Consider the following 26,906-nt stretch of genomic DNA (forward strand, 5'->3'; position numbering starts at 1 on the left):
AAGCAAAATGGAAAATTCCAGTACTTCACTCCCAAGGGCCTGCCCTTTGTAACCTCCTCCCAGAGCAGAGCAAGGCCAAGCTCTCAGATCTGTTTGTGTCCAGCTGTGGTTTTCTGTGAGCTCAACGGAATTTGGGTTCACCCTCTTCCTTCATCTTCCTATATTGGACTGACCCACATTAGTCTGATACAGTATTTGTGCCCGAGAGCGTTAATTAACCAGTTAATCAATGTCCTCTTTCTAAAGTCAGAAACCATAAGCAAGCCTGCTCTTGCCCCCACCAGAACCCCATTCCTGGCTGTCCCTCCTCCTCCCAGATCAGAGCAGTGAGGCCAGACCCAAAGCAGAGGAGCGGATTCCGAGCGCTGCCCTGCGGGCTCCGTTGACGACTGCAACATGTTCCCCCCCCACCCCGCGCTTGGCTGGGGTTCAGGAGGCCGGTGCCCCACCCTTCAGGAAGCCCTTCTCGGGAGCCTCGCCCGCTGCCCGCCGTGGATCGCCCCACCTCCTCTGCACCTCCCGCCTTCCCGGGGCGGAATAGTGGATCGCGGCTGGAGGCGCCTGCAGAAGCGGGCGGTGAGCGGGGGCCGTCGGGGAGCGGGGGTCTCGGGAAGTTTGCGGGATGCGGGAGGGCGCCAGGTCCCTGGCAGTGGTGGAGGCGGGGCAGCGCCCCAGGCTGGACTTTAGCAGCAGGTGGTTGCGCAACTTTGGCGTGGTGGTGTGGGGCGGGATTTCCTGCCTTGGGATCCTGTGTACACCCCTGCTCTGATAGGGCAATGGGGCGCCAGGTTAAGGCTCCATGGGAGAGTCATTCGACCCTGGTAACCCTGGTGACATGAACTCCTGAGGGTGCGGGCCCTACATGGGCAACCCCCTCCAGTTGTTTCCCTCTTGCACCAGTGGCAGCCAGCTTCAAGGGTCTCCAGGCCTCTGCCCGGTTAAGATGTCTTCAGATAACTGCAAAGTTTGATGGGCAGAGGCTGTGTTACAAGATACAGCCTGTTTCTCCTCTTATTTTACAGAGTACAGTATTTGCCTTTTGGGACTTAGAATTTTATATTTATTGTCTGAATGTGTATACACTTTAGATCCGGAGTTTGCTTGTGGTTTTATTTTGTGTAGAGTTGTGGAGCCGGTAACAGATGTACAAATGAAGACATTATGCAGTAAGGTTGTTTTCCAGGGTACCGCAGGGATCCAGCTACTATTACAGAAGTAAACACAAAACTTCCACCTTCCTGCACCTCGTCACAGGGAGATAAGGAAGCAATGCTATTACCATTAAATTAGTTACACTGTGACATTATATGGACTAATGGCATCACTAGAACAGAGGGCAGAAAGCTGCCACTTTATGATAATATAAGTACATTCTTTAAATGTCCACAAGGAGCAGCTGATTTAGGTACAATAAGAAAGTTTAGTAAACTTTCTAGTAATATCACACTTTTTTAAATGTCATTTGAGACTCAGCTACAGGTAATCCTGAATGTACAGAAAAAACAGACTTTAATATAGTATAAAATAGCACAAAATTGAAAAAAATCTCTTAAGTTTTGTAGACTTTATTTTATGTTGCATCAGGAGATAGAAGATATATAGTCTAAAGCACAAGACTTTCGGCAGGCCTAATGCTCTAAAGCGGAAGTATGGCAAAGTACTAGTTCAAATACAAAGATGAGCAAAAGAACACATCACGTGGATGCGCAGTTATAGCTTGTATCGACGCTGCAGCCTTTGAGAACATTTGGAATACAGAGTGAATTATTGTTACTTAAGGTGTTTGTATCCTTTTATGTATTTATGTATGCATGTTTGTAAAGAAAATCTGACGTTATAATAAGAAAATTAATAATGTTGTAGAGCATCTGTGGTTTATAATTCTTGTATCTGTTTCTTTACTGGATGGAGTAGCTATTATTTACTATGGAAAAAATGTGTTTTCTCTCATGAGGATTTTCTTCTTTTTATTTTCTTTTTTTTAAAGATTCTTTTGAGATACTCCCTTGGGAAACTCCGATTTCTTCTTCAAGAATACTGATGGTTATGATGTTTATTATAAAGGGGAAAAAACACAAAATTTTTGTATATCGAGTATCATACTCATTAGTGTTACCAAAGGCAGAAAATAAAGGCGAGTTCATATTTCTTATATATTTCATCAACATTGTGCTAAACCCCACCTTGATAGGTACATATTCTTCTGGACTAAATACATAAATATATCGTTACTTAAGAAGGAAAACATCTATCCTAAGAAACAAAAATCAAACCAATAAAGGAGAAAAATAAAAACTTTGGGAAAAAGTCTTAATGTGAAATAAAATTTTAATACCCTTCCTATAAATGACAAAGAAATGAAAATTAATTAACAGAAAATGAGCAAATGACAAATGAGGCATTTCCTGCAGTGGAGGTGAAATGACTTCCAGATGCAATTAAAGCTACGCACCCTCCTCCACTACAAGATATCTGGGAAATGAAGCCAAATTTTCTTTTCCTCAAGATCGACAAGAACAAAAACTGTGGAAGACTGTCCATTATTTTGTCCAGCATGTGAATTAGTTTAAAGTCTTTGGATATCAATTTAACAGTGTTTAAAATGCACAAATATTTTACTTCTGGAATTTAAGACATTGATATACAGAGTTGTCTACATAAGTTTGTTTCACAATTGTTTGTTCTAGAATAAATTTTTGAAATAATTTTAAAATTTCACTGTTAAGCCACCAGTCAGTCAAATACATTCAGTCGTTAAATGAGAATAGTTCTATAAAATGAGAATAGACATTTTACTAAGACAAAATATGGAAGATACTCCTCTCTACTAAAAGAGAAACCACACACCCACACTCACAAACACAATATATATTATATACACAAAACTACACAGAAATGCATATAGGTGAAACACAAAAAGTCCAATATACAAATGAGAAATGGGGAGTGAATTCGTTTTATGCAACTGCTTAACTGCTTGTGTAAGTGCTTTCAGATTGTGTATGCTTTAAGATGTCTCTTTAATACATGTAGCTTTTCAAGGTTTTCTAAAGTAAGCCACCTGCCTTTCTGTTTACCTAGCCAGAAGACAATGCAGTCATGACTTGGCAACATTCCTGAGAGTGCACTAGGCTAGGTTTTGATTCTTATATAAAAGGGCCTAATATAATGTTCTGTATAAATGTAGTGAGAACATTTTTGTACACTGTGTATAATAAAAACACTCCCCATTTGAAAGCAAAAAATGAAAAGAACAAATCATCTTCTTTGCCTTTACTTTCTTTATTTTTATTTTTTATTCATTTTACATACCAACCACTGTTCCCCTCCCACACCTCCTCTAACCCCCAACTTCCCCCAACACACCCCTCCCATTCCATACTCCTCCAAAAGGATAAGGCCTCCCGTGGGGAGTCAACAAAGCCTGGCACATTAAGTTGAGGCAGGATCAAGCCCCTCTCCCTTGCATCAAGGCAGAGCAAGGCATTCCACCATAGGGAATGGGCTCCAAAAAACTCATGCACCAGGGACCCACTGCCAGGGATCCCTCAAACAGACCAAGCTACACAATTCTCACCCACATGCAGAGGGCCTTCGGTCCCATGCAGGCGCCACAGCTGTCAATTTAGACCTATGAGTTCCCACGAGCTTAGTTCAGCTGTCTCTGTAAATTTTCCCATCATGATCTTGACTCTCCTTGCTCATATAATCCTTCCTTCTTCTCTTCGACTAGACTCTAGGAGCTTGGCCTGGTGCTTGGTTGTGAATCTCTGCATTTGCTTCCCCCAGTTACTCGATGAAGGCTCTATAATGACAGGGTAGTCACCATTCTTCCCCATTATAGGGGAAGCCCAGTTCAGACACCATCTCCTCTATTGCTTAGGGTCTTAGTTGGGGTCATCCTTGTGGGTTCCTGGGAATTTCCCTAGCACCTAGTTTCTCTGTAACTCCATAATGACTCCCTCTATCAAAATAGGTTTCATTGCTCTTTCACCCCGTTCCTCCCCCAACTAGACTATCCTGTTCGCTCATGGTCTCATCCCCCATCTTTTCTGCTCTATCACCACCCCCCAGTTTACCCAGGAGATCTTATATGTTTCCCCTTCCCTGGGTGACCCATACATCTCTCATAGTGTCCTCTTTGTTACCTAGGTTCTCTGAATCTGTGGATTGTGGTCCATCTAATATCCACGTGTGAATGAGTACATACCACGTTTGTGAAAAGAACGAAACATCTTGTCAAACAAATTGTACAGGTTTAATTTTAATGACTGTCTGTGAATTTAACACTAACTCTGCTTCCATATTACCACACCCTTATTTTGGAATGTATCCCCCATACACAAGACTCTTAACATTCAGTAATAGGAAATAGTCAACTCGACACTTTTCTTTGGGAGGATACATGGTGTGAGTAAAATAAGAAATATTTTAGGTTATAAATGCGACACCAATATTTGATTTTTTCAATGCTTTTCATTTGTTCATTGACAAGCGGCTTCTCCAGTTTCTTGTCAGGTTTCGTTTGTGTGGTGACATTTTATGAATATCCGTTATGCATATAATTCTGGTGAGTTTATCTACATAACTGCCACCTTTATCTTGACAGTAAAAAAAAAACTTATCTACACTGCCTGCATTGGGTAATTTCTCAGATCCAGCCCCAACACGAGCACCTCTTCCGCTACAGAACTGTGGGATATGCTGCCTGGGTCCCGTAGTAACTCTTAATCGACTCAGCATCCGGTCTCTCCACTACTAGTTCTCTCATCACAAAGAAACCCATCAAACGACCAACACTCCACACCCCAGAAGCCAAGAAACTGGCGTAAGATCGATGGAGAAAGTTATATGAGGGGTATGCCTTCGACTTTCCTGTCTGGTACACTCTAAGGATTACTGCTTTAGGAATTCCCTGTGAAGGAATGCATTGCCAGCTTTGTTTTCTATTTGTTTTCTTCTAAGTTTAGACTATAATATACCAATTATAGATAATATACCAATTATAGATAATGTAAAGAAAAAATGGGGTTTGTCTTTGACATATTTTCTCCTTTATGTATTTTGACAAACTATATTGTAATATTACAGATTTTACGGTAAGCATTTTATGGTTCTTGCAAAGCCATTTGTGTCTATGTTTCCACGGATTCCTAGTTTATGTTTTGTTGTGAGGTGCTCTCCCAAGCCAGCATGCGACAGTATCAGTTGTCATGCAGGTTACAGCTTGCTTCCAGTCTGGATTAATTTTCAGAAAATATGGATGCTGTTCTCTTTCTAGGTTTTGAATGGTTGGCTTTATACTTTTTTTAACCAAAAAAGAAAGAAAATTGGATTCTTTAGAAATTTTTCAGGGCTCTATTGAGATTGAATGAAGGTTTGCTTTTCATTTTAATAATATGGTACAGTTGCTGATTTTTTATTAAAATTATATTTCTGGTTATAAAAATAATATATATAATAAAAATTTTAAGAAAATGTAATAAGGAAGTATATTCAATTAAATAAAATCTGTATAGTTGTTGAGATAAATCCCACTTGGTTATAGTGTACATATAGTGATATGGCTAGAGTTTGCTCTGTAGTGTTTTGTTGACTTTGAGGATCTAAGTGCTTAAAAAGTGTTAATATAGCTCTGTTTTCATAGTTTCTGAGTTTGGTTATATCAGGATCACTCTGAGTTGACCAAGTTAATTGGGATGAAATCATTTTTCTGGGAGATTTGTAAAAGCTTGGCATTCATTCATTCTTTATTTTTTTTTTTTAAAGAACTTTGTGGATTATCAGATAAGTCCTGTATTCTTTGTTTCCCAATATTCTTCAATGTGGGAAGATTCTTCAATGTTGACTCATTGTTTCACTGTGATTCTGTTTAAGTTTTCTGTTTTTTACCAAGCCGCCATTAGTGGTGTATCTTTCTAGGAAGGCCTGTGTCATTTAATTGAGCTAAACTCTCTCTCTCTCTCTCTCTCTCTCTCTCTCTCTCTCTCTCTCTCTCTCTCTCTCTCTCTCTCTGTGTGTGTGTGTGTGTGTGTGTGTATGTGTGTGTGTGTGTGTGTGTGTGTTTTCTATAGTAAGTATAGTAAGTATAATATGACATTTAGAAACAAATAAGATAACTGACATGGTGCAGGGCAGGGCTCAAACTCAGGACCTCTCCCCCCTTGAGATTTCATTCTACCGTTGAGTTGCACCCTTGATCATGATCTTTTGTTTTTCTATAGTGAGTCTGTTTGTTTGTTTTTCATATAATTTCTCTGTTTGGCTGGATTATTTTCACTCACTGACCTGCTATTAATTTAGTAGCTTTTTCACAGTCTCCATTTGACTATTGATTTCATCCTATTATGTTTAGATTTCTTGGGGTTTTTTGTATTATCTTGGTTCTAAAATTTATATCTACTCTTCCGTATCTTTCATTTCTTTGCTGAGACTTTGTCTTTACAGACTTTCTGGACCATTTTTAAATGGTTTAGCATCTGTGTACATGATGTGTGTGTATGTTTGTGTGGTGGGGGGATCCTGTGCCCAGGGCACACATGTGAAGACCAAAGGATAACCTTGTGGGGTCAGTTTCTTCTGCCACCTTTGTGTGGGTTCTGGAGCTCAAACTCGGGTCATCATGCTTGTGTGGCAAGCTTCTTCACCCAGTGAGCCATCTCTAGGCTCTGGAGCATTTTAAAAATACCTATATTATTTGTCAGGAAAGTCAACATTGATACCACACCAGCATTAACATATTTTGATATTATTTTCTAGAAGTTGACCTTGTCTGGATCTTTTTGTGCTATAATTTTGTGTTGTACCTTGGGCATTTTGAGTATGATTTAGGAGAATCCGAGTCTTATTAAACTCCATGGAGAAAGTCAGCAGTCCCTCTTTTGACAGGCAGTTCATGCACTTGGTTTGAGGTCTGTCTCCCTGGCCAGCTTCTGAGTGTGTGGCTTCAATGCCAGCTTTATTTTCTGTGACTTTCAGCTAGCTCTTGAGTGGTCGTAACCCAGCACTCAGTCTCACACTGGGCACTGTTCTATCTTGTTTGATTCTCCAGGTCTTTGTTAGGTTCTGGGAAACATTACTGGGAGTTCTCTAGAGTAACCCTTGCCTGCCCAAACCAGAACCACAAGGCATTCAAGCCCCGATGACACCAAGTGCCTCCTCCTGTATTTCAGGCTACTCTGAAGTGATATGAGACCAGGAGTACCAAAAACAAACTAGAAGTTTCTTGCCCTGTGTTCCTGATTATATCCCTGTTGTCCAAGTGGGCTAGTAACTTTTTCAGTTATCTGGGTACTTATTTCAATTTAGTTCTGCCGTTGACTACCCAGAGTCAGTACCGACTCTGCATTTTCACAGCCCACAAGACTTCCCTCACATCAGGCATTTGACATGAGTTCAAGGTTTCAAGATCACTTACAACACTCTGACAGTCTCATGAGTCCCCTCGCCTCTTCAGGGGTGTCGTTTTCTGTAACAATTCACAGGACTCAGGACAGCACTCTACAGGTGAGTAAAGATTTATTCTAAGAACACAAATCAAAATTAGAGAAATAAAAACACACATGAGGGAGGGGCTGGCAAATGTTTCAGTGAGTTTGAGTGCTTTCTGCTGAACCTGCGGTCCTGAGTTCAATCCCGAGAACACACACTGTAGAAGAAGGCACTGACTTTTGAAAGTTTTTCTCTGACCCCCGCACAACCGCCATGCCACTTTTATGGTCTTCCCCTACTCATATAGGGTGTGAGTATAAAGGTTGGATTGTTGCCCTAAGCAAAACCTTCACCCAGTGGAATTGCAGTGATTGCTTTCCTGACACTTCAGGGTTTACTAGCTGGGAAGCTGACTTGAGCCTCAGTGCTCAGCTTATATTGGGATTTCAGTACTTAGGCATGAGAGCTAAAATCCTTGCCTTTGAGTTGGACTAAGTCTCTAGTCTCCCACCTCCCCAGCAGTCAGTCAAATAGAAACATTCTAACCCTCTAACCGTGTGATGTGTCTTTCTGGCATGACCAGCCTACATCTTGAGTCACCCCTCTACGTAACCTCTGGTGTGATATGAGGGTTTACCATGTATAACAAGAATAAACCTGCCACTAAGACAGAGTTTAGAATCTAGAACAAGACCAACCACATTGGCTTGTTGCTATCTAGCAGTAAACTGCATATATAACAGCAAAAGTTTAATAACTATCGCTTTCAATGGAAGTGAAAGAAAATAATAATTCAGATAGCAGCAAGCCCTAGCAAGCTTCCCTTTTAAAGACCTAGTAGGGATGTCTTTTTAAAGACCTAGTAAATGCACTTTACTTAAGGTCTAACAGAGCTTCCGTCATTAAATAAGGCCTAGGCACTTCCTGAGAACTGTTAAAACAATAACATATTCAACTATCTTGGATCATTGTGACATATGAAGCTAAATATGAGCATATGAAGAGAACCACAATATTCTATTTAAGCTTTTCATATTCACTAAATGTAATATGACTCCCACATGAGTATAGTATCACTTATATGCCTACAACACGTAGGTTTCAACTGTGAGGACTATGCTAAGTCATGTAGTTGATATTCTAGCCCAAGAACAATGATGTTGAAAATGAAATGAGCTTGGTAAGGTGACTCAGGACTGTAATCCCAGAATTTGGGAAACAAAGGCAAAAGGTTCTTTGTGAGTTCAAGGATAACCTGGGATACACTGTGAAATCTAGGATAGCCTAGGCTACCTACTGAGACCTTATCTCTAAGGGGGGGGGGGGGCTTTAATGTAGCTAACTTTTTAAAAAATAAATAAATTTACTTATTTATTTATTTCACATTCCCTTCCCATATCCCCCCAACCCCTTCTGTTCCACCCCCAATTCATTGGTCTTGAGATAGATTGATTCACAATTTCCTGAGAAACCACTATACTGATTTCCATACTGTACAAGTTTGTCTGCCCACCAGCAGTGGAGGAGGGTTCCCCTTACTCTACATCCTCTCCAGAATGAGCTGTCTCCTGTGTTTTCAATCTTAGTCATTATGACATGTATAAGAAGAAATCTCAGAGTCCTTTTGATTTGTAGCTAGCTTTCTTTTCTTTGTAAAATATACTGCTTGGTAAACGAATTTGTTAGCCAACATTTGTTACTTGTTTGCCTACAGCTAGGATGCATGTTCCTTTCTATACTTTAGGATACATGTTCCTTTCTATACTTAAATTCTATCTGCTAGAACTTAAGCCTCTGGGAGAGGTTAAGTCTTTTCCCCAAACCCAGCATAGTCTGGCAGTTGTTTAGCAGTGCATGCTGAGTGATGGAGTGACAGAGAATTTTTATAATAATTCTACCCATGCCTAATTTACTAGTGAATTGATAATAATACAAATTTGCTAAGGATTTTCTCTAGTTCTGACACCTTTACACAGATGTATAAGCAAGCAAAACACCAGTGCACATAAAATTAAAACAAGTAAATTATATTTAAAAAGGAAGACAACATAGTTAGGTTAGAATGTGTGGTATTGAATAGGCATTCTGCTGTTGCCAGGTATCATTTGAAGTAGGAGCTGCCTTGCAAGGATGTATGCTGAGCCACCCTGAATTTCTAAGCTAAAGCCATCTTGGTCATTGTGGGCAATCTTGCTGATATTTTCTTGAATTCTATATGCAAGTATTTTATGAGAATTTTTCTATTTGTATGTATAGGGAATATTGGTCTATATTTTTATTTCTTTATTTTTCCAGGTCTTTGTGTGTTTTAATATCAAGATAGCAATAGCTTCATAAAAATAATTAGGAAGTGTTCCTTCAGTTTATATTTTTTGAAATAATGTGTTTTTTGAGGGTTTGGTACAATTTTATTCTACACTGAATAAGTCTGACCTTGGTTTTATGTGTGTGGGGGTATTTTTTCATTTTTGATTTGACTGGGGGATTTTCAATTACTGGTTCTATTTCACTAGGGGTTATGGATCTGTTTAAATTATTTATTTCATCTTGACCTAACTTTGGTTGGTTATATGATGGAGGACTCCCATTGGCTAATAAAGAAACTGCCTGGCCCATTTGATTGGCCAGCCCTTAGGTGGGCGGAGTAGACAGAACAGGAAGAAGGAAGTGAGGTAGATGGCTCAGTCAGATGCTACGCCTGTCCTAAGTTAGACAGACTGCCATGCCTCTGCTCAGGGAGAGAGATGCGATGGAGCCAGCCACCAGGTCAGACATGCTGAATCTTTCCCGGTAAGATACCATTCGTGGTGTTACAAAGATTATTAGATATAGGTTAGTCAAGATGTGAGTAAGAGGCTGAAAATAATGGGCCAGGCAGTGTTTAAAAGAATACAATTTGTGTGTTGTTATTTCGGGGCATAAACTAGCCGGTGGCTGGGAGCCGGGCGGGTTGAAAAGCAGGCCTGCCCACAGCCCCACACTACAGTTATATACATCAAAAAATTTACTCTTTTTATTGAGGTATTCTAGTTTGAAAGGATATAGATTTTTAAAATGTGTCTGTATAATGCTCTGAATTGCTTCACTTTCTGTTGCAATCCCCCTTTTCATTTCCAGTTTAGTTAGTTTAGATATTCTCTCTCTTTCTTTTAATTAATATGGTTACTGTTTTGTGAATCTCGTTACTTTTCCCAAAAGTTTAAATCTTCACTTCATTTGTAGTTTGTATTTTTTCCTGTTTATTTCAAGTCATCAATTTTAGCCTTGGACTTATTTCTTACTTTCTACTCTTTTTGATGGTACTATTTCTTCCTTGCTTTTTTCTAGAGTATGTAGGTGTATCACTAAGTTATTATTATGCAGTTTTCCAGGGTTGGTTTGTTTGCTTTATCCATTCTTCTTTCTTCCCTCCCTCCCTCCCATCCTGTTCTTTTTTTTTTCTTTATTTTTAAGTAACCACTTAGTGCTAGAATCTTGCTTTTTAGAACTGCCTTCATTGTGTCCCATAGGTTTGGATATGTTGTGTTTTCATTTTCATTCAATTATAAAAAGTTTTAAATTTTCTTCTTTATTTCTATCTTGAACAATTTTTCACTCAGTAGTGAGTTGTTTGGTTTCTATGAATTTGTAAACTTTCTGCTATCTCTGTTGTTGTACAGATATATTGTATTTGTATACATAAATTTATTAACGTATTTTATTTTTCAGGTATAATTGGAATTCATAAAAATGTCAGGTACAGTTTTATTAATTTCTTAAGATTTATTTTATTATTTTAAGGTGTGTATGTACGTGTGTTTGTGTGTGTGTGTGTGTGTGCATGTGTTTGAGTTTACACATGTGAGTTCTGATGCTCATGGAGGCCATATGTGTCTGATCCCCATTAAGCTGGTGCTACAGACAGTTGTGAGCAGCCTAGTATGGTCGCTGGGATCTGAACCTGGAAAAAACAAAATGAGGGCTGCACAAGCACTAAGGACCCAACTGCTGAGCCCTCCCTCCAGCCCTTTCACTTTTACTAGTTTTACTAGTTTTTAATGTTTTGTTTCACATGTGAATTATGTGATTGTTTTCTTTGAAGAGTTCTATTTTATTCTGAAGTATTTGACTAGTTAGCATTTTGGTACATTTGTGTGGATGTTATTTGTACATATAACCCTCTGTAAGAGGAGTAAAAGCAACTCGTATTTGCACACAGACCTGAAAGGTCTTGAAATGTTGAGAATAACTCAAATGAATCAAAAGAGAAATCGGAGAGCAAATGCAGACAGAAAGAGCTGTGGCCTTTGGTCTGGATGTGGGGGGGGGGGGGCGGCAAAATGTTGGCTCTCCTTTTCGGGTATAAGAAGAGAAACATCACAGCTACAGTCTTTTGTTTTCTCCGATATAAAATTCAATCATTTGTTTATGAAATTGAGACTCCCCCTCCTTATTGTGAGTCAAGTAAGGATTTCCTTTAATATCAAGAGAACAAAGTATAATACCATGAACTGGCTTCTTTATTACCCATGCAGCAACCACCAGGACACTGTGACCAAGTGGCTTTTGGAAAAATACAATAAGAATGTGCGTCATTACAGGTGTGGGCTGTGTACCAACTCTGACTGATGTGTTTATGACTATGTTAGCTAGGGAGAATTTTTTATTTAATGTTTTGAACTTAGACATCATATTCTCAAAAGACTATGAAGAATCAGCTTTCTATTTTCAGTGTTTCCCACATAATAAGAGATTATGATTGTCTTTAATGGACCAACTGTGCATGCAGGAGTCAGCAGAAGGTCAGCTGAAGCAGGAGCAGGAAGGCTCAAGCTGCATCCACAAGCCCTGTATGATGATTGGCCTCATTTTCTAAACTATGGTCAATGTAAAATTTATGAAACATATAAATAGATATTTTTCCTAAGAAATATGAGTGTATTTGCTGGTACTTGTAATAGGGAAACAGTGCATTTTACAACCATGCACTTACTTACTTACTTACTTACTTACTTACTTATTTACTGTGTGGGTTGTACCTCTCTTCCTCAAGGTGTGGTCCCCACAGACCCTGAGCAGCCCGCAGGAGAGATGGAAAAGCAGATAATATCACCAACTGCAGTGCCTGATGTCCCTCCTAACTACAATTCTCATTTTGTGCCCGGTAAGGTAAAATTTTAAGAATAACCCTCCTCCCGAACACCATAGCGACAGTTAAGGTTACTTTCTCAGTAAACATCTGATTCAGCAAATATGTACCAAATGTTGAGAGAGTGCCACTTTTAATATATTCCTGTGATCACAGGCTGTGCTGTGAAGACACCGAGGAAGGAAGTTGTCAAAGTAAGGATAACATTCTCTATGTTCCTAGTGGACAGATGAAGAGGGCATGGTGGGAACACAGCGGATGCTGCTGTCCGACACTTCCAGGAATTGGAAGGGAGCTGCCATTGAATAAAGCAGGATTTGATGTATATGAATTTGATAAAGTTACACAAGTGTTTATGAAGCTCTGGTAAATGGCAGGAGGGGGCAGAGAAGTAGAAAGACATAGCTATGAGCAATGATTAAGGCACTGTGGCATAGATTTTTGTGTCTTAAGACTCAGGAGGGGTTCTCACAGTACTAGAGTAAATTTTAGATAGTATAGTCACATTAGGAAGTAACTATACCATTTCCAAGAAGTAAGCATTGTTAGAATTAGGTTCTGGTCACTATGGGAAATACTTGCTTTCCTCTATATCAGAAGTAGGTGAGACTGGGGATTTAGCTCATTGGTAGAATCTTGTCTAGCAAATGAAGACCCTGTTCAGTCCCAGGAGGCAGCCTTCAAATTAAATAGGTAGGTTGAAAATGTATCCTTTGCTAAATACACTGCTAATGAACTGTCGCTACAGGGAAAAGTCACTGTGATCGCCACCTAGTGGCTCGGCCATATCCTTCACAACTGGTTGACAGTTTCACTCATATGGATCTGGTGAATTATGGGGAAGTTCAGTAGCTTTTGTCTGTGTTACTTTGTCACCCCTTCATCTTCTTTTTATTTCCCTAGAAGTCCCCATCCTACTTGGGTATCTCTCTCCCCCCCTTCTCTGTATGTGTGCATCTCTGTCTCATTGTTTCTGTCTCTGTGTGCTTCTCCCCCTGATGTATCTGTCTCCATCTGGTGTGTGTGTTCACGTGTTTGTGCATACATGCGTGTGTGTGTGTGTGTGTGTGTGTGTGTGTGTGTTTGGTTAGCATTGTTTGCATGAAGATAGGAGGGTGGCTACTTAGTTACAAGAGTATAAACGATAAAAACACGATACCATTTTTCCCAGAAACCATTAATTGCTAGTAATTCCTTAGGGAGATGTGAGGTCTCGTGAGCAGGTAGCCACAGGTGCAGCTGGTTCGTGAAGGCAGCACCTGTGCTGTGTACACAAGATGGCTTTTGGCATCATGCCACCTTGTTCCTCATGACAATCATGCCTCTGTTTTGCCAGTGAGCACATTTTCTTGGAAAGTCAGTGTTGTGGCTCACAGGATGCCTCTCTGGGTAAGACGACTGATGTCTGTCAATGGCTGTCCCAGCAGCTTGTATAAAACCAGCCATCAGGGAAGAAGCTTTTACTTCACTTCCAGCTTGATTTCTGTGTCTCTGTCTATATCCAAAGGGTATGGTTTGTGTTTTGGCAGGAAGATTGCACCATCAAGTTCATCTGTGGGACCAAGAGCAATGACAAAAACCTATTTGTTTTGAGAGCCTCTGGCACCTCCATGACCAACAACTCAGGGAAGTGTCAATTCTTAGGACACGAATTGTGTTCTTATAATTCACAGAAACCAGAAACAATATGCTTGTAAAATTTGATTTAATGAAATTATTTAGATTCAAATTTAATTTAAGTTTCCATTATAGTTCTAAATGTCTTCTCCAACCAAAAGTAACGCTGTCCAGAACTATTCCTTTAAAGAGTAGTTAATAAATAAACCATTGTTATATGGAATCTATTTGAGAAGAAAAATGTCATGGTTTGTTGAAATAGAAAACAATGGTAACACTAAAAATTATTAAGAAGGAAATCCCATAGGCATTTTCTCACAATGGCATTGGTAGGTGGCTTTATGCTAGAGTTTTCTGTAAATTAATGTGGGCTCTTGTGGTTACACAAATTTAAACATGGATTGCTTTGTTTCCGTTTGTTTTCCTGCAGAAACAGTCAAAACCCTTAAGGGCAATTTCCAACTCAAAAAAGCATAGGTTGCTAGTTTCTTACACATAATTTTACCACGTTTTTTCTTCTTCATTTTTAATGTGGATTAATACATCTTTATAACAAAACTCACTCACTTGTATAAATTGGTATATAACTACAGAAATTTAATCATATTGAATAAGTCCTTAACATAAATTCTACTTTCCTTCTGGCTATTGATCATGAACTTTTATTGCTTCAAGTGCTTTTATATTAAAAGTACAAGATATGGTAATTAACTCCTTCACATAATACAGTGATCAGTATTCTTTAACCGAGGGCTTTGAGACTCTGAGGAGGATCACTGATTATTGTAAGGGTACTCTTACAATAGTCCTTTTGGGGATAAAAGTACATTCTTCATGATAAACTCAAACTGTCCCTAATTCTTCTTCCATAGCTACTCACCTTTGCTCTCATTTAGTTCTAAGTTTAAAGCATTTTTAAATACTACTCTCCATCATTTAATTATACTTCATCAAGAGCTCTATCCCTATCCTTAAAAGCTAGTTTTCCCCATTCTCACCTGGCTCCCCCTCTCCTCCAACCTCATTTCATTTCACACTGTCTCTCATCAAGCCATCTTGACAATCCCATAATTTTTGTGCACTTTAACATAATTGTAAATCCCATCCCAACCCACATTGACATGCTACACTTTAGGTTTACAGTTGCGACTTCCTGTAGACCATGTTCTCTGCATAGCTACAGGCTCTCCAACATAATCATCAAACCACCTTTGACATCTTCCTCCCAGATTTGTACTGTTTTCCACATGTTGGAGACGTGTAGGAACATGAAGTGGAAACTTTAGAATCTTTCCTTAATAACCAGTCCACTACCAAGTTAACACATTTTTTAAATGTCCGTTTTAATGATTTCTTCTTTTTACTCTGTCTTTATCACAGCTGATACTGTGACTTACATCTGGACTCTGGCAAGCACCTCCTGCTTAATGTAACCTTGTATAGTGAGGTTTACAAACGTGAGGCATCCACTCTGCAGCCTGTTGGCACAAAGTTTAAACTCTACATACACATATGATTTACCTATATTCCTCCCTCCCTCCCTCCCTCCCTCCCTCTCTCCCTCCTATATCTCTCTCCCCCCTCTCCCCATCTCTCCCTCTCCCCCTTTCCCTTTTTCTCCTTCTCTCTCTCCCCTTCTCCCTCTCTGTCCTTCTCTCTCTCACCCTCTCTCCCCCCCACCTCTCTCTTTGCTTTTGGAGACAGGGTTTTTCTGTGTAACAGCCCTGACTGCCCTGCAACTCATTCTGTAGATCAGGCTTGCCTTGAATTCACAGATACCTTCCTGCCTCTGTCTCCTGAGTGCTGGGATTAAAGGCATGCACCACCATTCCCTAGCAGGTTTGCCCATATTCCTACCTACCTTATTTCTAGCCTTGTCCGTCAGCACTCCACAAGCAACCCTTACTTCTGTAGGGTTAAGCCTATTTTGTAAAGTTCTTCTGGTCTGTGTTCTCTTAAAACTGTTTCTTCAACGGAGGTCAGGTTAAATTAGTTAGAATTTATCATAATCCATCTTGCCTGCATGGGTTAACAGCTACTCTTCTCATCCCCTAGTACACTAAGAATCTCTTTGTGATTTCATCAGCTACTGGCTTTATAATGACCATTTGCTTTTCTTACTAGCATGAATATGCTCCTAAAAAACCAATATGTGTTTAGGTCTGTTTCTAGCCTCAGTCATAGCTGCTGGTCCTCGAAGCTGGTATGATAAAGGCTTCCTAGACAAAGTAATGTATATCTCATAGCTTCGTTTTGAGATTGTGTTAGAGAATTAATTTTGTCGTTCATGACTATTTATTAGAGATTGGAATGTCACAGATTCCTTTATCTTCAAAACTACTCTTCCCTGTTGTCTACTTCAAAACTACTCTTCTTTAATGTCTACATCACAAGGATTTGAGCTTTTACACAACTCGTTTTGCAGAAAATGATATCTTTTGCTATTTTTCACTTAAAGAAACTTCTTCAAGCTCTGAGATTGTGTCTTCCTTGTACTTATTTTTCTCAGGATTGGTGACTCCGAGACCACTGGGATGTATGTATGTAATTTAAGGATTGAGATAGCTGTTGGCACTGGAGTTGTTAAACCCAAGGCCCTCCACAAAATCCTTTAGAGAGTGTTCCTAGTTTACTTATGATAGCATATTTGCTTATGATACAGTGGGGTATTGGTGTAATGTAGCTAAGCGTACAGTAAATGTTATATAGATGCCCAAAAGGTCTTTGAAAGTTCAACCTTCTTTCTTGATTAAAAAAAACCCTGAAGAAAATACAAAATAGAAGAAATCTTTCAATATAATAATGGCTATATATGGGCATTATACTCAAAAGAAAAAAATGAGTATTTTCTTATCTGAGACAAATGCACTCACTCTCTCCATCTTATTCAGCATAATGCTTGATCTCTAAGCTAGAGCAGTAAAACAAGAAAAAGAAATCCAAGGACCACAAAGAGAAGGGGACAAAATCTAAACACTCCCATTTTCAGATACATGATTCTATACTTAAAAGACCCAAAGAATACCAGCATGAAGCACTTATCCCTAAAAAGATTTGCAGAAAAATATCAGGATGTAAAAACAGCAATTAAAAACCAGTTGTCTTACTCTAGACCAATTACAGCTTTCCAGGAAAAATTCCATTCACAATGCTTTCAATTTAATAAAATACATAAGAATAAAACCCCTAACCATAAAAGCTGCAAAAAGTGAAGCCATGAAGGAAAGAAGTGGAAGAAAACACAAGACTTCTCATGACCATGAATTGGGAGCTGATGTTATAAATATGGCTGTATTATTAAAAATGATTTTCAGGTTAAGCACAATCCCCAACCAAACCTCAATGTATTTTTCACAAAACTAGAACATATAATCCTAAAATTCATACAAAAGCAAAACTGTCAGAACAGCCTAAATTGGTGTTTCCTAAGCAGAAAAACCAATGTTGAAAATATTAAAATGCATAATCTTAAATTGTATTAAAGACAAGTAGTCACAAAAATTGAATGATACTGGCACGCAAAAAAAGAGACACAGATGGTTCTAATTTACTGTCTATTGCTGACAGGTAAAGCGTTCATTACAGTTTACAGATCATAGTCCAGCATCCATCATAGATGGGAAGCCAGGGCAGGAGCTCAAGGCAGGAACTGAAGTAGAGACATTGGAGGAAGACTTCTTGTTTCCTCTGGCTTGCAAAGCTATCTTCCTTGTATAAAGCCCAGGATGACCCAGGTCTACCATCCAAAAGATGGCACTGTTCACATTGACCTGGGCCATCCCACATCAACATCAATTACCAACCAAGAAAATAGACCACAGGGATTCCCACAGACCAGTCTGATGAAAGCCTTTCCTCAATGAAAGTTTTGTCTTAGAAGTATGTCAAGTTGACAATTATCACATAAGTCAGTAGAATACAGGATTTAGAGATAAATCCAGAGATATAGCCACCAAATTACAAAGTTGTCACAAACATACACTGTGTGTGTGGGGGGGGGGGGAGGATGGAGACAGTATCTTTTAACAAATGATGCCAGGGAAAGAAATGAAATGATCAGGGGCTTCGGTGAAAGTGTTGTAGAAAAACACTAAAGATAAAGGCACAGGCAACACATCTATGAGAAGAGCTTTAGTAGCACAGGAGACACTTACAAGAATGGACAGATGGGATTGCATGCAATTAAAAAGCTGCATAGCAAAGGTCACAAGCAACAGAAGATGCCAGCCTACAAAGTGTAGAAAATATTGCCAGCTGCACATCAGATGCAGCATTAACTTCTAGAATAATAAAAAAGTGAACAAAAACCTAATCAACAAGCAGGCTAATGGCATGAGTGGACAGTTCAGAAGAGGAATACAAACACCCCAAAACACTTTTAAAGTTCCATTATGAGGGAGGGCAGTGAGTACAAGCATACAAGGGTCAGAGTGAGTATGGAGGTAAAGGCTGACTTTGGAAGTTGTTTCACTCTTTTCATTCTGGGTTCTGTGGACTGCACTCAAGTTCAATACTGGAGAGGATGTAGGGAAGGAGTCTTAATTTACTGTTGGTGGCCTGAATATGTAAATTTAGGCAGCCATGATAGAAATCATCATGGAACGTCTCAGAAAGTTGAACAGAACTGCCATATCAGTCCAGGCTATGCACCTGAAGAATGCTCAGTCAGAATGCCACAGAGATACTTGTCTAGATGTCCATCAACACAGTTGGTATGATTTTATTTTTCTTAAAGACACGGTTTCACTTTTGTAATCCTTGCTGTCCTGGAACTCTCTCTGCAGATGAGCCTGGCTTTACACTTAGAGAGTGATGGATAGCCTAGATGTCCATCAACAGGTGAATGGCGAGGAAGACTAATATAGCATAATAGACTACATATGGCATGGAAACAGAAAGGGAGATGATTTGGAAAGGAAGGGTACCATTAGGGAAGGAGGAGGTATGGGGAAGGAAAGAGAAGGGAAAAGAAGACTAGGAACATGTGTGAAAATGCCCTAATGAAACTACTTTATATGCTAACTTAAAAAATGGTTTAAAATGATCACCAAAGAAGTTAGAAACTTTTAATTTTCCTATTTATACATACTAGCTCATGTCCTTCAGTATGTTATTCAATCTTTGGCCCAAGAAGAGCTGCCAGCATATATCTTTTTAATCCCAGCATTGAGGAGGGATGCAAAGGCAGGTAGGTGGATTTTTATAAGTATAAAGCCAGCCTCATCTAGAGAGAGTTCCAGACCAACCAGGATTACAAAGTAAAACTGTACCTTAAATAATGTTCGTACCAAATGTGTACATGGATGTGATGACAGCAGTGTTATTCTAATCACCAACATGAAGGTAATCCAAGTGTTCTTGAGTTAAAGGACACAAATAGTGTGATAGATTTCATAGTATAGAATGTCACTCAACCATAGAAAAGAATAAAGTATGAAAAACATTATACATGTGCTATAACATGCATGGAAGACAAAGACGTACAGACTGAAAGAAACCTAGCATATTGGTTATATGCTGTACACATTCATCTATGGGGCATGACCTGCCCTGGAAAACCACAGATAATGGTTTCAAGAGATGCGCGAGGAAAACGTTAAGTGGCTTCTAATGGATGATAACTCTCCTAGATTTAGGCAGTGAGGATAGTTTCTCAAATTTGTTAGCACTAAAGGAACAACAAAGCCCACTGAATTCTACATTTAGAGAAGGAAAGAAATCAAGATGACTTTCTTCACTATGTTGAATTGGAAATAGTTGAAAACTGGGCCAGTCATCTGTAATTGAGAACTCCAGGCTATTTTTTTGAAACACTATAATTGTGGTATATTGAGCCACAATTAAACAAACAATCCTGAAATAATTTTCTTATATGTTTGAGAGTAGTTGATTTAAACAACCACGTTTTAAAAAATCTACATCTGATTTTGTTTTTCCATACATTCTTCCTCTGTAGCAGACATGGCTTCAGAAGGCCTGGTGGAAGAGGAGATTATGCATTAGTTATTGTATGGTATTTTATTATTCTGAATACCCCTCTAAAACATTGGGGAATGTTGTTCCTGGGGCCTTGAATGATTTATGATGGCCTAGATAGGGTTTATTTGATTTTGAACTATTTTTGAGTGTGGAGAATTGACTATAACTATGGCTAAGTATTACGAATTGAACATTGTCTAACCTTACCCCAAATTTACCTGCTGGGCCCTATAATAAGGATTTGGGGGTGGAGTCTTCCAAGGAGTTTCTAGAGGTCCCAAGATGAAGCCATTTGTGGTGGAGTTGGTGCTCTTATGGCAAGAGAGTAATGACCTGAGTATTCTTGAAGAATGCCCTCCCCAGGCCAGGAAGAGGGTGAACACAGACTGGATTTACAGTTCATCTTGAAGTTCCAAGCTTAGAGCCAGGGAAGGTAAAGCTTGTCATTGAAAATAACCCACTTTTGGTAGCCTGGTAAAGAAATGAGCTTCAGAAGTTGGGTCTGAGAGATATCAGTGTTGGTAAGCAGTCTAGTGTCTAGATGAAAGGACAAAGAGAAGTGATTGAGCAAAGGCAACCCAGCATAGATGGGAAGGACCCCTTTGCAATAACTAGTAAAAATGACGATGATAATTGTGTGCTAGACCTTGTACTGGCCATTAAAACCAATGAAGTGCGTTTATGATCAGTAAAGGAGAAGCCCCATACAGTGAGAGGCGACTTTGTTTCTCAGTGTATCAATCTTTATTTCCATATCTGTTAAATAGGAATAATTAGGTTATAAGTTTTAAGAGAATCAGATTCACTAATTTGTGAATAATTCCCTTAGTATGTTGCTAATATATTAGGTACACACTCAGAAAACAGGGAACTTTTTTTCTTTAGGAACATGTTGCATGCTTACTTTTGAACATAAAAAAAAATCATATAACTTCCAATACACTAAAATGATAACACATATTATTTTCATCTGTTTGAGAACACAGGCCCTGCTGGACCAGCTGCCCCTCCACCTACAGGCTTGCCTATGGGACACAATATTCCACAGCATCCTGGTGCCATCCCTTTATATTATCCTATTGGTAGTACCCATCCTATTCATTACCAGCCTGGCAGATATCCTATGACCAATCAGCCTGCTCCAGTAATGTGGATGCCGGGACCACCTCCTATGCCCAACTGCCCTCCTGGTCTGGAATACTTAGCTCAGGTACTGTAATACATCAAAAACATTTTCCTTTGAAATATGCCCCTGGGGTGTGAACAGAGGAAACAAGGTATTGGCTAGAGTGAATAGGGTCACTGACGACAGAGGCTGGCTCGCTGAGAGCCAGGATGGGGGATTTACAGGTAGACAGTGGGTACAAGGACACATTCATAGGGCACATGAGTTCTTTTTGATGAAATAAAAGTGAACTTTCAAATTATTCAATGTGACTTTCTCAAGGAAATAAGAATAAAAATAAGCATGAGAGTCACTAACCTGATGCTATGCCATTTACTTAGAAGTAAAGTGTTCACACTGAGAAAAAGAGAGTAAGAAGAGAGCACTAGACAAGGGGAGGCGGTGGGTCACAAAATGTACAACCCACAACTTCTTCTTAACATCTCAGACTCTTTAACATTCCTGAGCCCCCAAACACATAATCTAAGTAAGTATAAGCTACTGCTTCAAGTCAAAATCCCTGTCTTCTTCATACAGCACAGTGACTGCCAAATTTCTTATACATGTAAATCAAAGAGCCAAAATAAAAGCTTTAACGCTGTTGTGAGGCGTTTTGGTGGATAAACGTGTAATGGTTGTCATGTTGTTAACACAGAGAGGCATGCCCTACAGATGCTGGCTGCGGACACTATTAGTTACACACTCTTGTGTCGTTTCTCTGTTAGGTGGCTTGAGGTGACACATACAGATCATGTGCTGCTTTGTTAAGACTACCACGAGGCCTTCTCCACCCACGGCAGCTTTAGAGTCTTTCCAGAGCCTTGTATTTGCCAGTGACCCCACATGTTTGTCTATTTCCTGCTGGCACAGCACCCCACTAGGAAACTTCGGCATCAGCGGTGATCAGAACATTTCACCCTGCAGCAGACACTTTTACCACGCAGTCAATGCTTTTATTCTTATTTCTATATTTTAATTTCTTAGTATTTTACAAAGGGAAGTGCAAGCAATTGTAGGAGCCATTCTGATATCTTATATGAAATGATCCCTTATTAATTTGTAAGTTTTACATTGAACATGGACTGTGTCCACCTATATCCTTTTGTAGCTAATCACACAATTTCATCCATAACCAGTTGTTTTTTTCCTTGTTATCACACTCGCATACCTTTCATTATTTAATGAATTTTGATGAAATGTAACATTTTAGGCAGCATTCTGGGTTTAGTGATTATGGATGGTCTAATGGTGTTTTGCCTGCATATGTATCTGCGCACCACTTCCATCCTGGTACCCAGGGAGACCAGAAGTGTGTGTCTGAGTCCCTAGAATGTGAAGTAGATATGGTTGTGAGCAACCATGTGGGTTCTGGGAACCAAACAAACATCCTCTGGAAACACGACTGGTGCTCTTAAGGCTGAGCCAGCTCTCCAGCCCCTGGTTGACAGATTTTAATACTGTGTCATCACATTCTTTCCTCTTGCTGACTAAAATTAATTTAGTTTTCTGTGTTCTAATTGCTTTTGCTATGTTCCCACAGCTGGACAGTATACACGTGCTTCAGCATTTTGAGCCTCTGGAAGGTATGTATAATTGTGTTTTGGCTAGCATTGTGTTTTGAGTTAGCAGTATTTTTTAAAAGAGGTGTATATTTATTATGTATACGGTGTTCAATCCACATGTATGCACCAGATCTCATTACAGATGGTTGTGATCCACCATTTGGCTGCTGGGAATTGAACTCAGGACCTTCAGAAGAACAGCCAGCAGCCAGTGCTCTTAACCTCTGAGCCATCTCTCCAACCCCTTGATTAGCAGTGTTTTAATCAGATGGAAATTTGTATTACTTCATACCTAGTGCCTTATTTTCTGTTGATGAGCTTTTAGTGATTCAAAGAGCGAAGACTATTCCCTATTACCTTATCTTCACAAAAGCAATAGAGTGAATTTTGTATGTGGTTTTATCAACCAATACTCCATACACTGATAATCTCTTGGACTCTGAAATGACTTGGATCTAATCTGGCTAGTCTCTTGGACCATTTTCTTCCTTTGCATTCACCTTATTTCGAAGAGTACAAGAAGAAAGTGAGAGGTTATCTGAGCTAGCCAGAGGCCCACACTCTGCTAGGGTCAGTGGCAAAGAGAAAGCAGAGTCCAAGACCGCTGAGTTCCAGTCTGAGGAAGTCTGAATAAATGATCCCAGTGAGGTGACGCTGTGCTCTTCTCAGTTACCTGCTTGCTTACCCATTCTCGGGAAGGAGCTGGGCACACCCCTTTGGGCACCACACAGGGCTCTGATTTTTCTGGATTTATTTTCTTATCTTTGGGGAGCACATCCCTAGTCATTTCATCAGTTCCACGTGCTGATCAATTTGATGTCTGATTCTTCAAAATGGTTTTATTACTAAAAGTTTCTGAATTCTTTTATTCCAGGAAAACTGTATTAACCATTACTTTATGCGGGAAAACTTAAATAATCTCATATTAAGCTTAGCAATTGTTTAATATTCTTAAAATGCTTAACCCTCATGGCTCACATGGTTGGATTTCACCTGAAATTTTCAAAAGCTATTTGGCCTTCATAAGTCCTAACCATACTTCTTCCTTTCTTCCTTCCTTCTTCCTTCCTTTCTTCTTTCTTTCCTTCTTTCCTTTTTCCTTCCTTCCTTTCTTTCTCTTCTTTTAAGAGCAAAGGCAACTTGAGGCCTGTCTTGACTGGTTCTAATTTAAGATTCTTTCTTCATTCTAACTTTTAGTGATGACGGGTTTTGAAACTAATAATAGGTATGATATCAAAAACAACATAAACCAGATGGTTTACATCGTAACTGAAGACACAGATGACTACACCAGGAATGCCTATCGGAACCTACGACCCTTCGTGCTCCGGGTCACTGACTGCCTGGGACGAGAGATCATGACCATGCAGAGGCCTTTCCGATGCACCTGCTGTTGCTTCTGCTGCTCCTGTGCAAGGCAAGAGGTCAGAGAACAGGAGTGGAATCGACACTTACTTCCTGACCTGCCCTTTACAATGTGATCTGTCTTTTCCTTCCGATACTACATGGGATGGAGATTTCTGACCTTACCATTCAGAATAAAACTGAAACTGAGTAGTGGGGAGGAAGGAAGCTGAGTTATTTCACAGGACAGAAACACTTTTCCTTTTTCTTCCCAAGGGAGAGATGGGGATCAAGTACAACTTGAGGCTGTTTTGTGAATAACTGCTTTCTGATCAATTTGGTACTTACAGGGATTGCCAGTAGTCATATGATAGGTAATGGTACCCACATATTCCCCAGGTGTCAAATTGGAAAGAGCTTTTGATTGCTGTACCCATCACCACCTACACCTTTGGGCAAAAAAAGAGTCCTAAAATAGATGAAATGCCAGACTGGAGTCTCCTGCCAACCGCAGAGCTAGACCTACAGTACAAATGCTCTTTATTATGATTGGTCCCTCCCCTTTGCCATACACAAGTTCAGAAAAAGAAAGCATCACTGAAGAAAAACCTATGCCTGTGTCACAGCCTCTGAGTTCATGTGAGTTAGTCCTTGTACATGCAAGATGCCGTATCCTCAGAGTCACTCATCACCTCTGGTTCTTGGGCTTTTTCTACCCCCTCTTCAGAATAGAGCCTAAGGTTTGAGGTCCGGGTGTTGATGAAGATATTCCATTTATGAATGAGTGCTCCAAAGTCTCTCACTCTCTGCATGTTGGCCAGTTGTGTGTCTCTATGTTAATTCTCACCTACTGCAAGAAGCTTCTCTGATGAGGATCGAGGCTCTGCTCTGTGGCTATAGCAACATGTTCCTTTAGCCCATGGCCTATCTAATCTCATGTACTTGGCCATTTGGATCCCTGTCATGAAGTATGAACTTCTTCCTGTGTTCTTGAATTTAGTTCCCAATATTTTACTGTTAGGTTTTCGGCTGTTGAGCAGGAGAGTTTCTCTGTAGGTTTTGGTGGTGGTGGTGATGGTGGTAGGTTTTTGTTGTTGTTGCTGTTGTTCTGCCTTTATTTGGTTTTGGTACCGGGGTAATACTACCTTTGCTCAATTAATTTGATTGTTTCTCTTACCTTCCAATTTGAAAAATAGTTTAAGACATTAACTCATTCTTGAAAGTTTAGTCAAATTTAGCTCTGGATGTCCTAGATATTTTTTTAGTAAGGAGATACAGTAATGACTGCTTTAATCTCACTGTTATTGGAGGGATACCTTGCTCGGTCTCAATACGAGGTGTAAGGATGCTTTGTCCTTCCTCAACTTGATATGCTAGACTTTTTTGAGTCCCCATGGAAGGCCTTACCCTTTCTGAGGAGTAGATGGGGTAATGGGTGAGAGGAAGGCCCAGAGAGAGGGGAAATGAGAGGAGGGAAGGAAGGGAGGGACTGCTGTTGGTATGTAAAATGAAAAAAATTTAAATAATTTTTTTATAAAAGGTTCCATATGCCACTAAAAGAATGATGGCATAGTTTAGCTATAAAGTTTCATAGGCTTTTAGGTAGTTTTCAGTCCAGAAGAAATCCTGAAGAGGGTAATGGGGTACTGAGATCTCCTATACCATTATTCCACCTCCACTGTCTGACCGTTTCTGCCCTTCTGTTTGTTTTGTGAAACTGAGAGACTAAATATTTGATGCCAGAATGTTTGCAGTTATTTTATAGTTGTAATGGCTAGGGTTTCGTTGATTTTACACAAACTAGAATCATTTGAGGAAAGGGAATCTCAGTTGAGAAGAGTACTGTCTTCTATTCCAGAGAAGCCACATTTTCTTCCCAGTACCCATGCTGGGAAGCTTTTAAACTTTAAGCATTTTCTTTTAAGTATTTTTTTTTTTGTAGTGCTGTTTTGGTTGTCATTCATTGTCTCAGTCTGTGCTTTTCTTAAATGCCTTATTTCTCTAGCATATTTAAAATATAGCTTGGCTAGGTGTTTCCATCTTGTTTGGCAGCTATTTATTTTCATTTCATGATTTCCTGGTTTTGGAGTTGATGGCAAGAGGTCGATGCTATTCTTTCTTATGTCTTTTCCTTTGTATGTGACTTGGCATTTTTCTTTTATAGCTTTAGTATTGTTTCTCACTTTTGTATTTTTTGCATCTTCATTATGGTATGACATAGAGAGGTTCTCTTCTGCTCGTTCCTGTTGTGGTTCTAAATGCCTCGGGTTTGTTGCTATGAATTTCTCTAGGTTTGCCATAATTTTTGGAATTTAGACTTTATCACATACCTTTCTTCTGCTCCAGAGATCCTTAGATCTGGTATCTTGCATGTACCCCAGAAATCTTGGAAGCTTTGTTCATATGTGGTAATTTATATATACATAGTTTGTTTAATAGTATTATATATAAATGTACATATACATACATATCTCTCTTTATATACAAACACATACATACATACATGCATACACACATACATACAGATAAACAGACAGATATGTGTTGTTGCCTTGCCATTGCCTTGAGTCCTCTATCTCATGCTCTTGCTTGGTCTTGCCTGTCTTTATGCTTTCCACTGTGTGTTTTGTTTACTTGACTGATGGCTAATTTCATTTTTATCATTTCTCTTATTGTTTTC

General features: G+C 39.4%; 1 protein-coding gene across 6 annotated transcripts in view; it reads left to right on the forward strand.

The window, feature by feature from the left end:
• The first annotated feature begins 261 nt into the window (after positions 1 to 261).
• The window catches only part of Plscr4 (phospholipid scramblase 4), a 32,350-nt gene continuing 5,705 nt past the window's right edge, over positions 262 to 26,906 (forward strand). The window contains exons 1-7 of one of the 6 annotated variants that reach the window (XM_038323542.1): positions 262 to 576; positions 4,508 to 4,570; positions 11,140 to 11,167; positions 12,464 to 12,574; positions 21,135 to 21,365; positions 22,861 to 22,903; positions 24,080 to 24,306. In XM_038323542.1, coding sequence (XP_038179470.1) covers positions 12,539 to 12,574; positions 21,135 to 21,365; positions 22,861 to 22,903; positions 24,080 to 24,306 — 537 coding nt within the window. In that variant the 5' untranslated portion in view covers positions 262 to 576; positions 4,508 to 4,570; positions 11,140 to 11,167; positions 12,464 to 12,538. Of the gene's footprint in view, positions 577 to 4,507; positions 4,571 to 4,623; positions 4,859 to 11,139; positions 11,168 to 12,463; positions 12,575 to 21,134; positions 21,366 to 22,860; positions 22,904 to 24,079; positions 24,307 to 26,906 lie in introns of those variants that run through there. The other 5 variants (XM_038323539.1, XM_038323538.1, XM_038323540.1 and 2 more) reach the window with 5 other exon arrangements.

This window comes from Arvicola amphibius, chromosome 3 (assembly GCF_903992535.2).
Source record: "Arvicola amphibius chromosome 3, mArvAmp1.2, whole genome shotgun sequence".
Lineage (NCBI taxonomy): Eukaryota > Metazoa > Chordata > Mammalia > Rodentia > Cricetidae > Arvicola > Arvicola amphibius.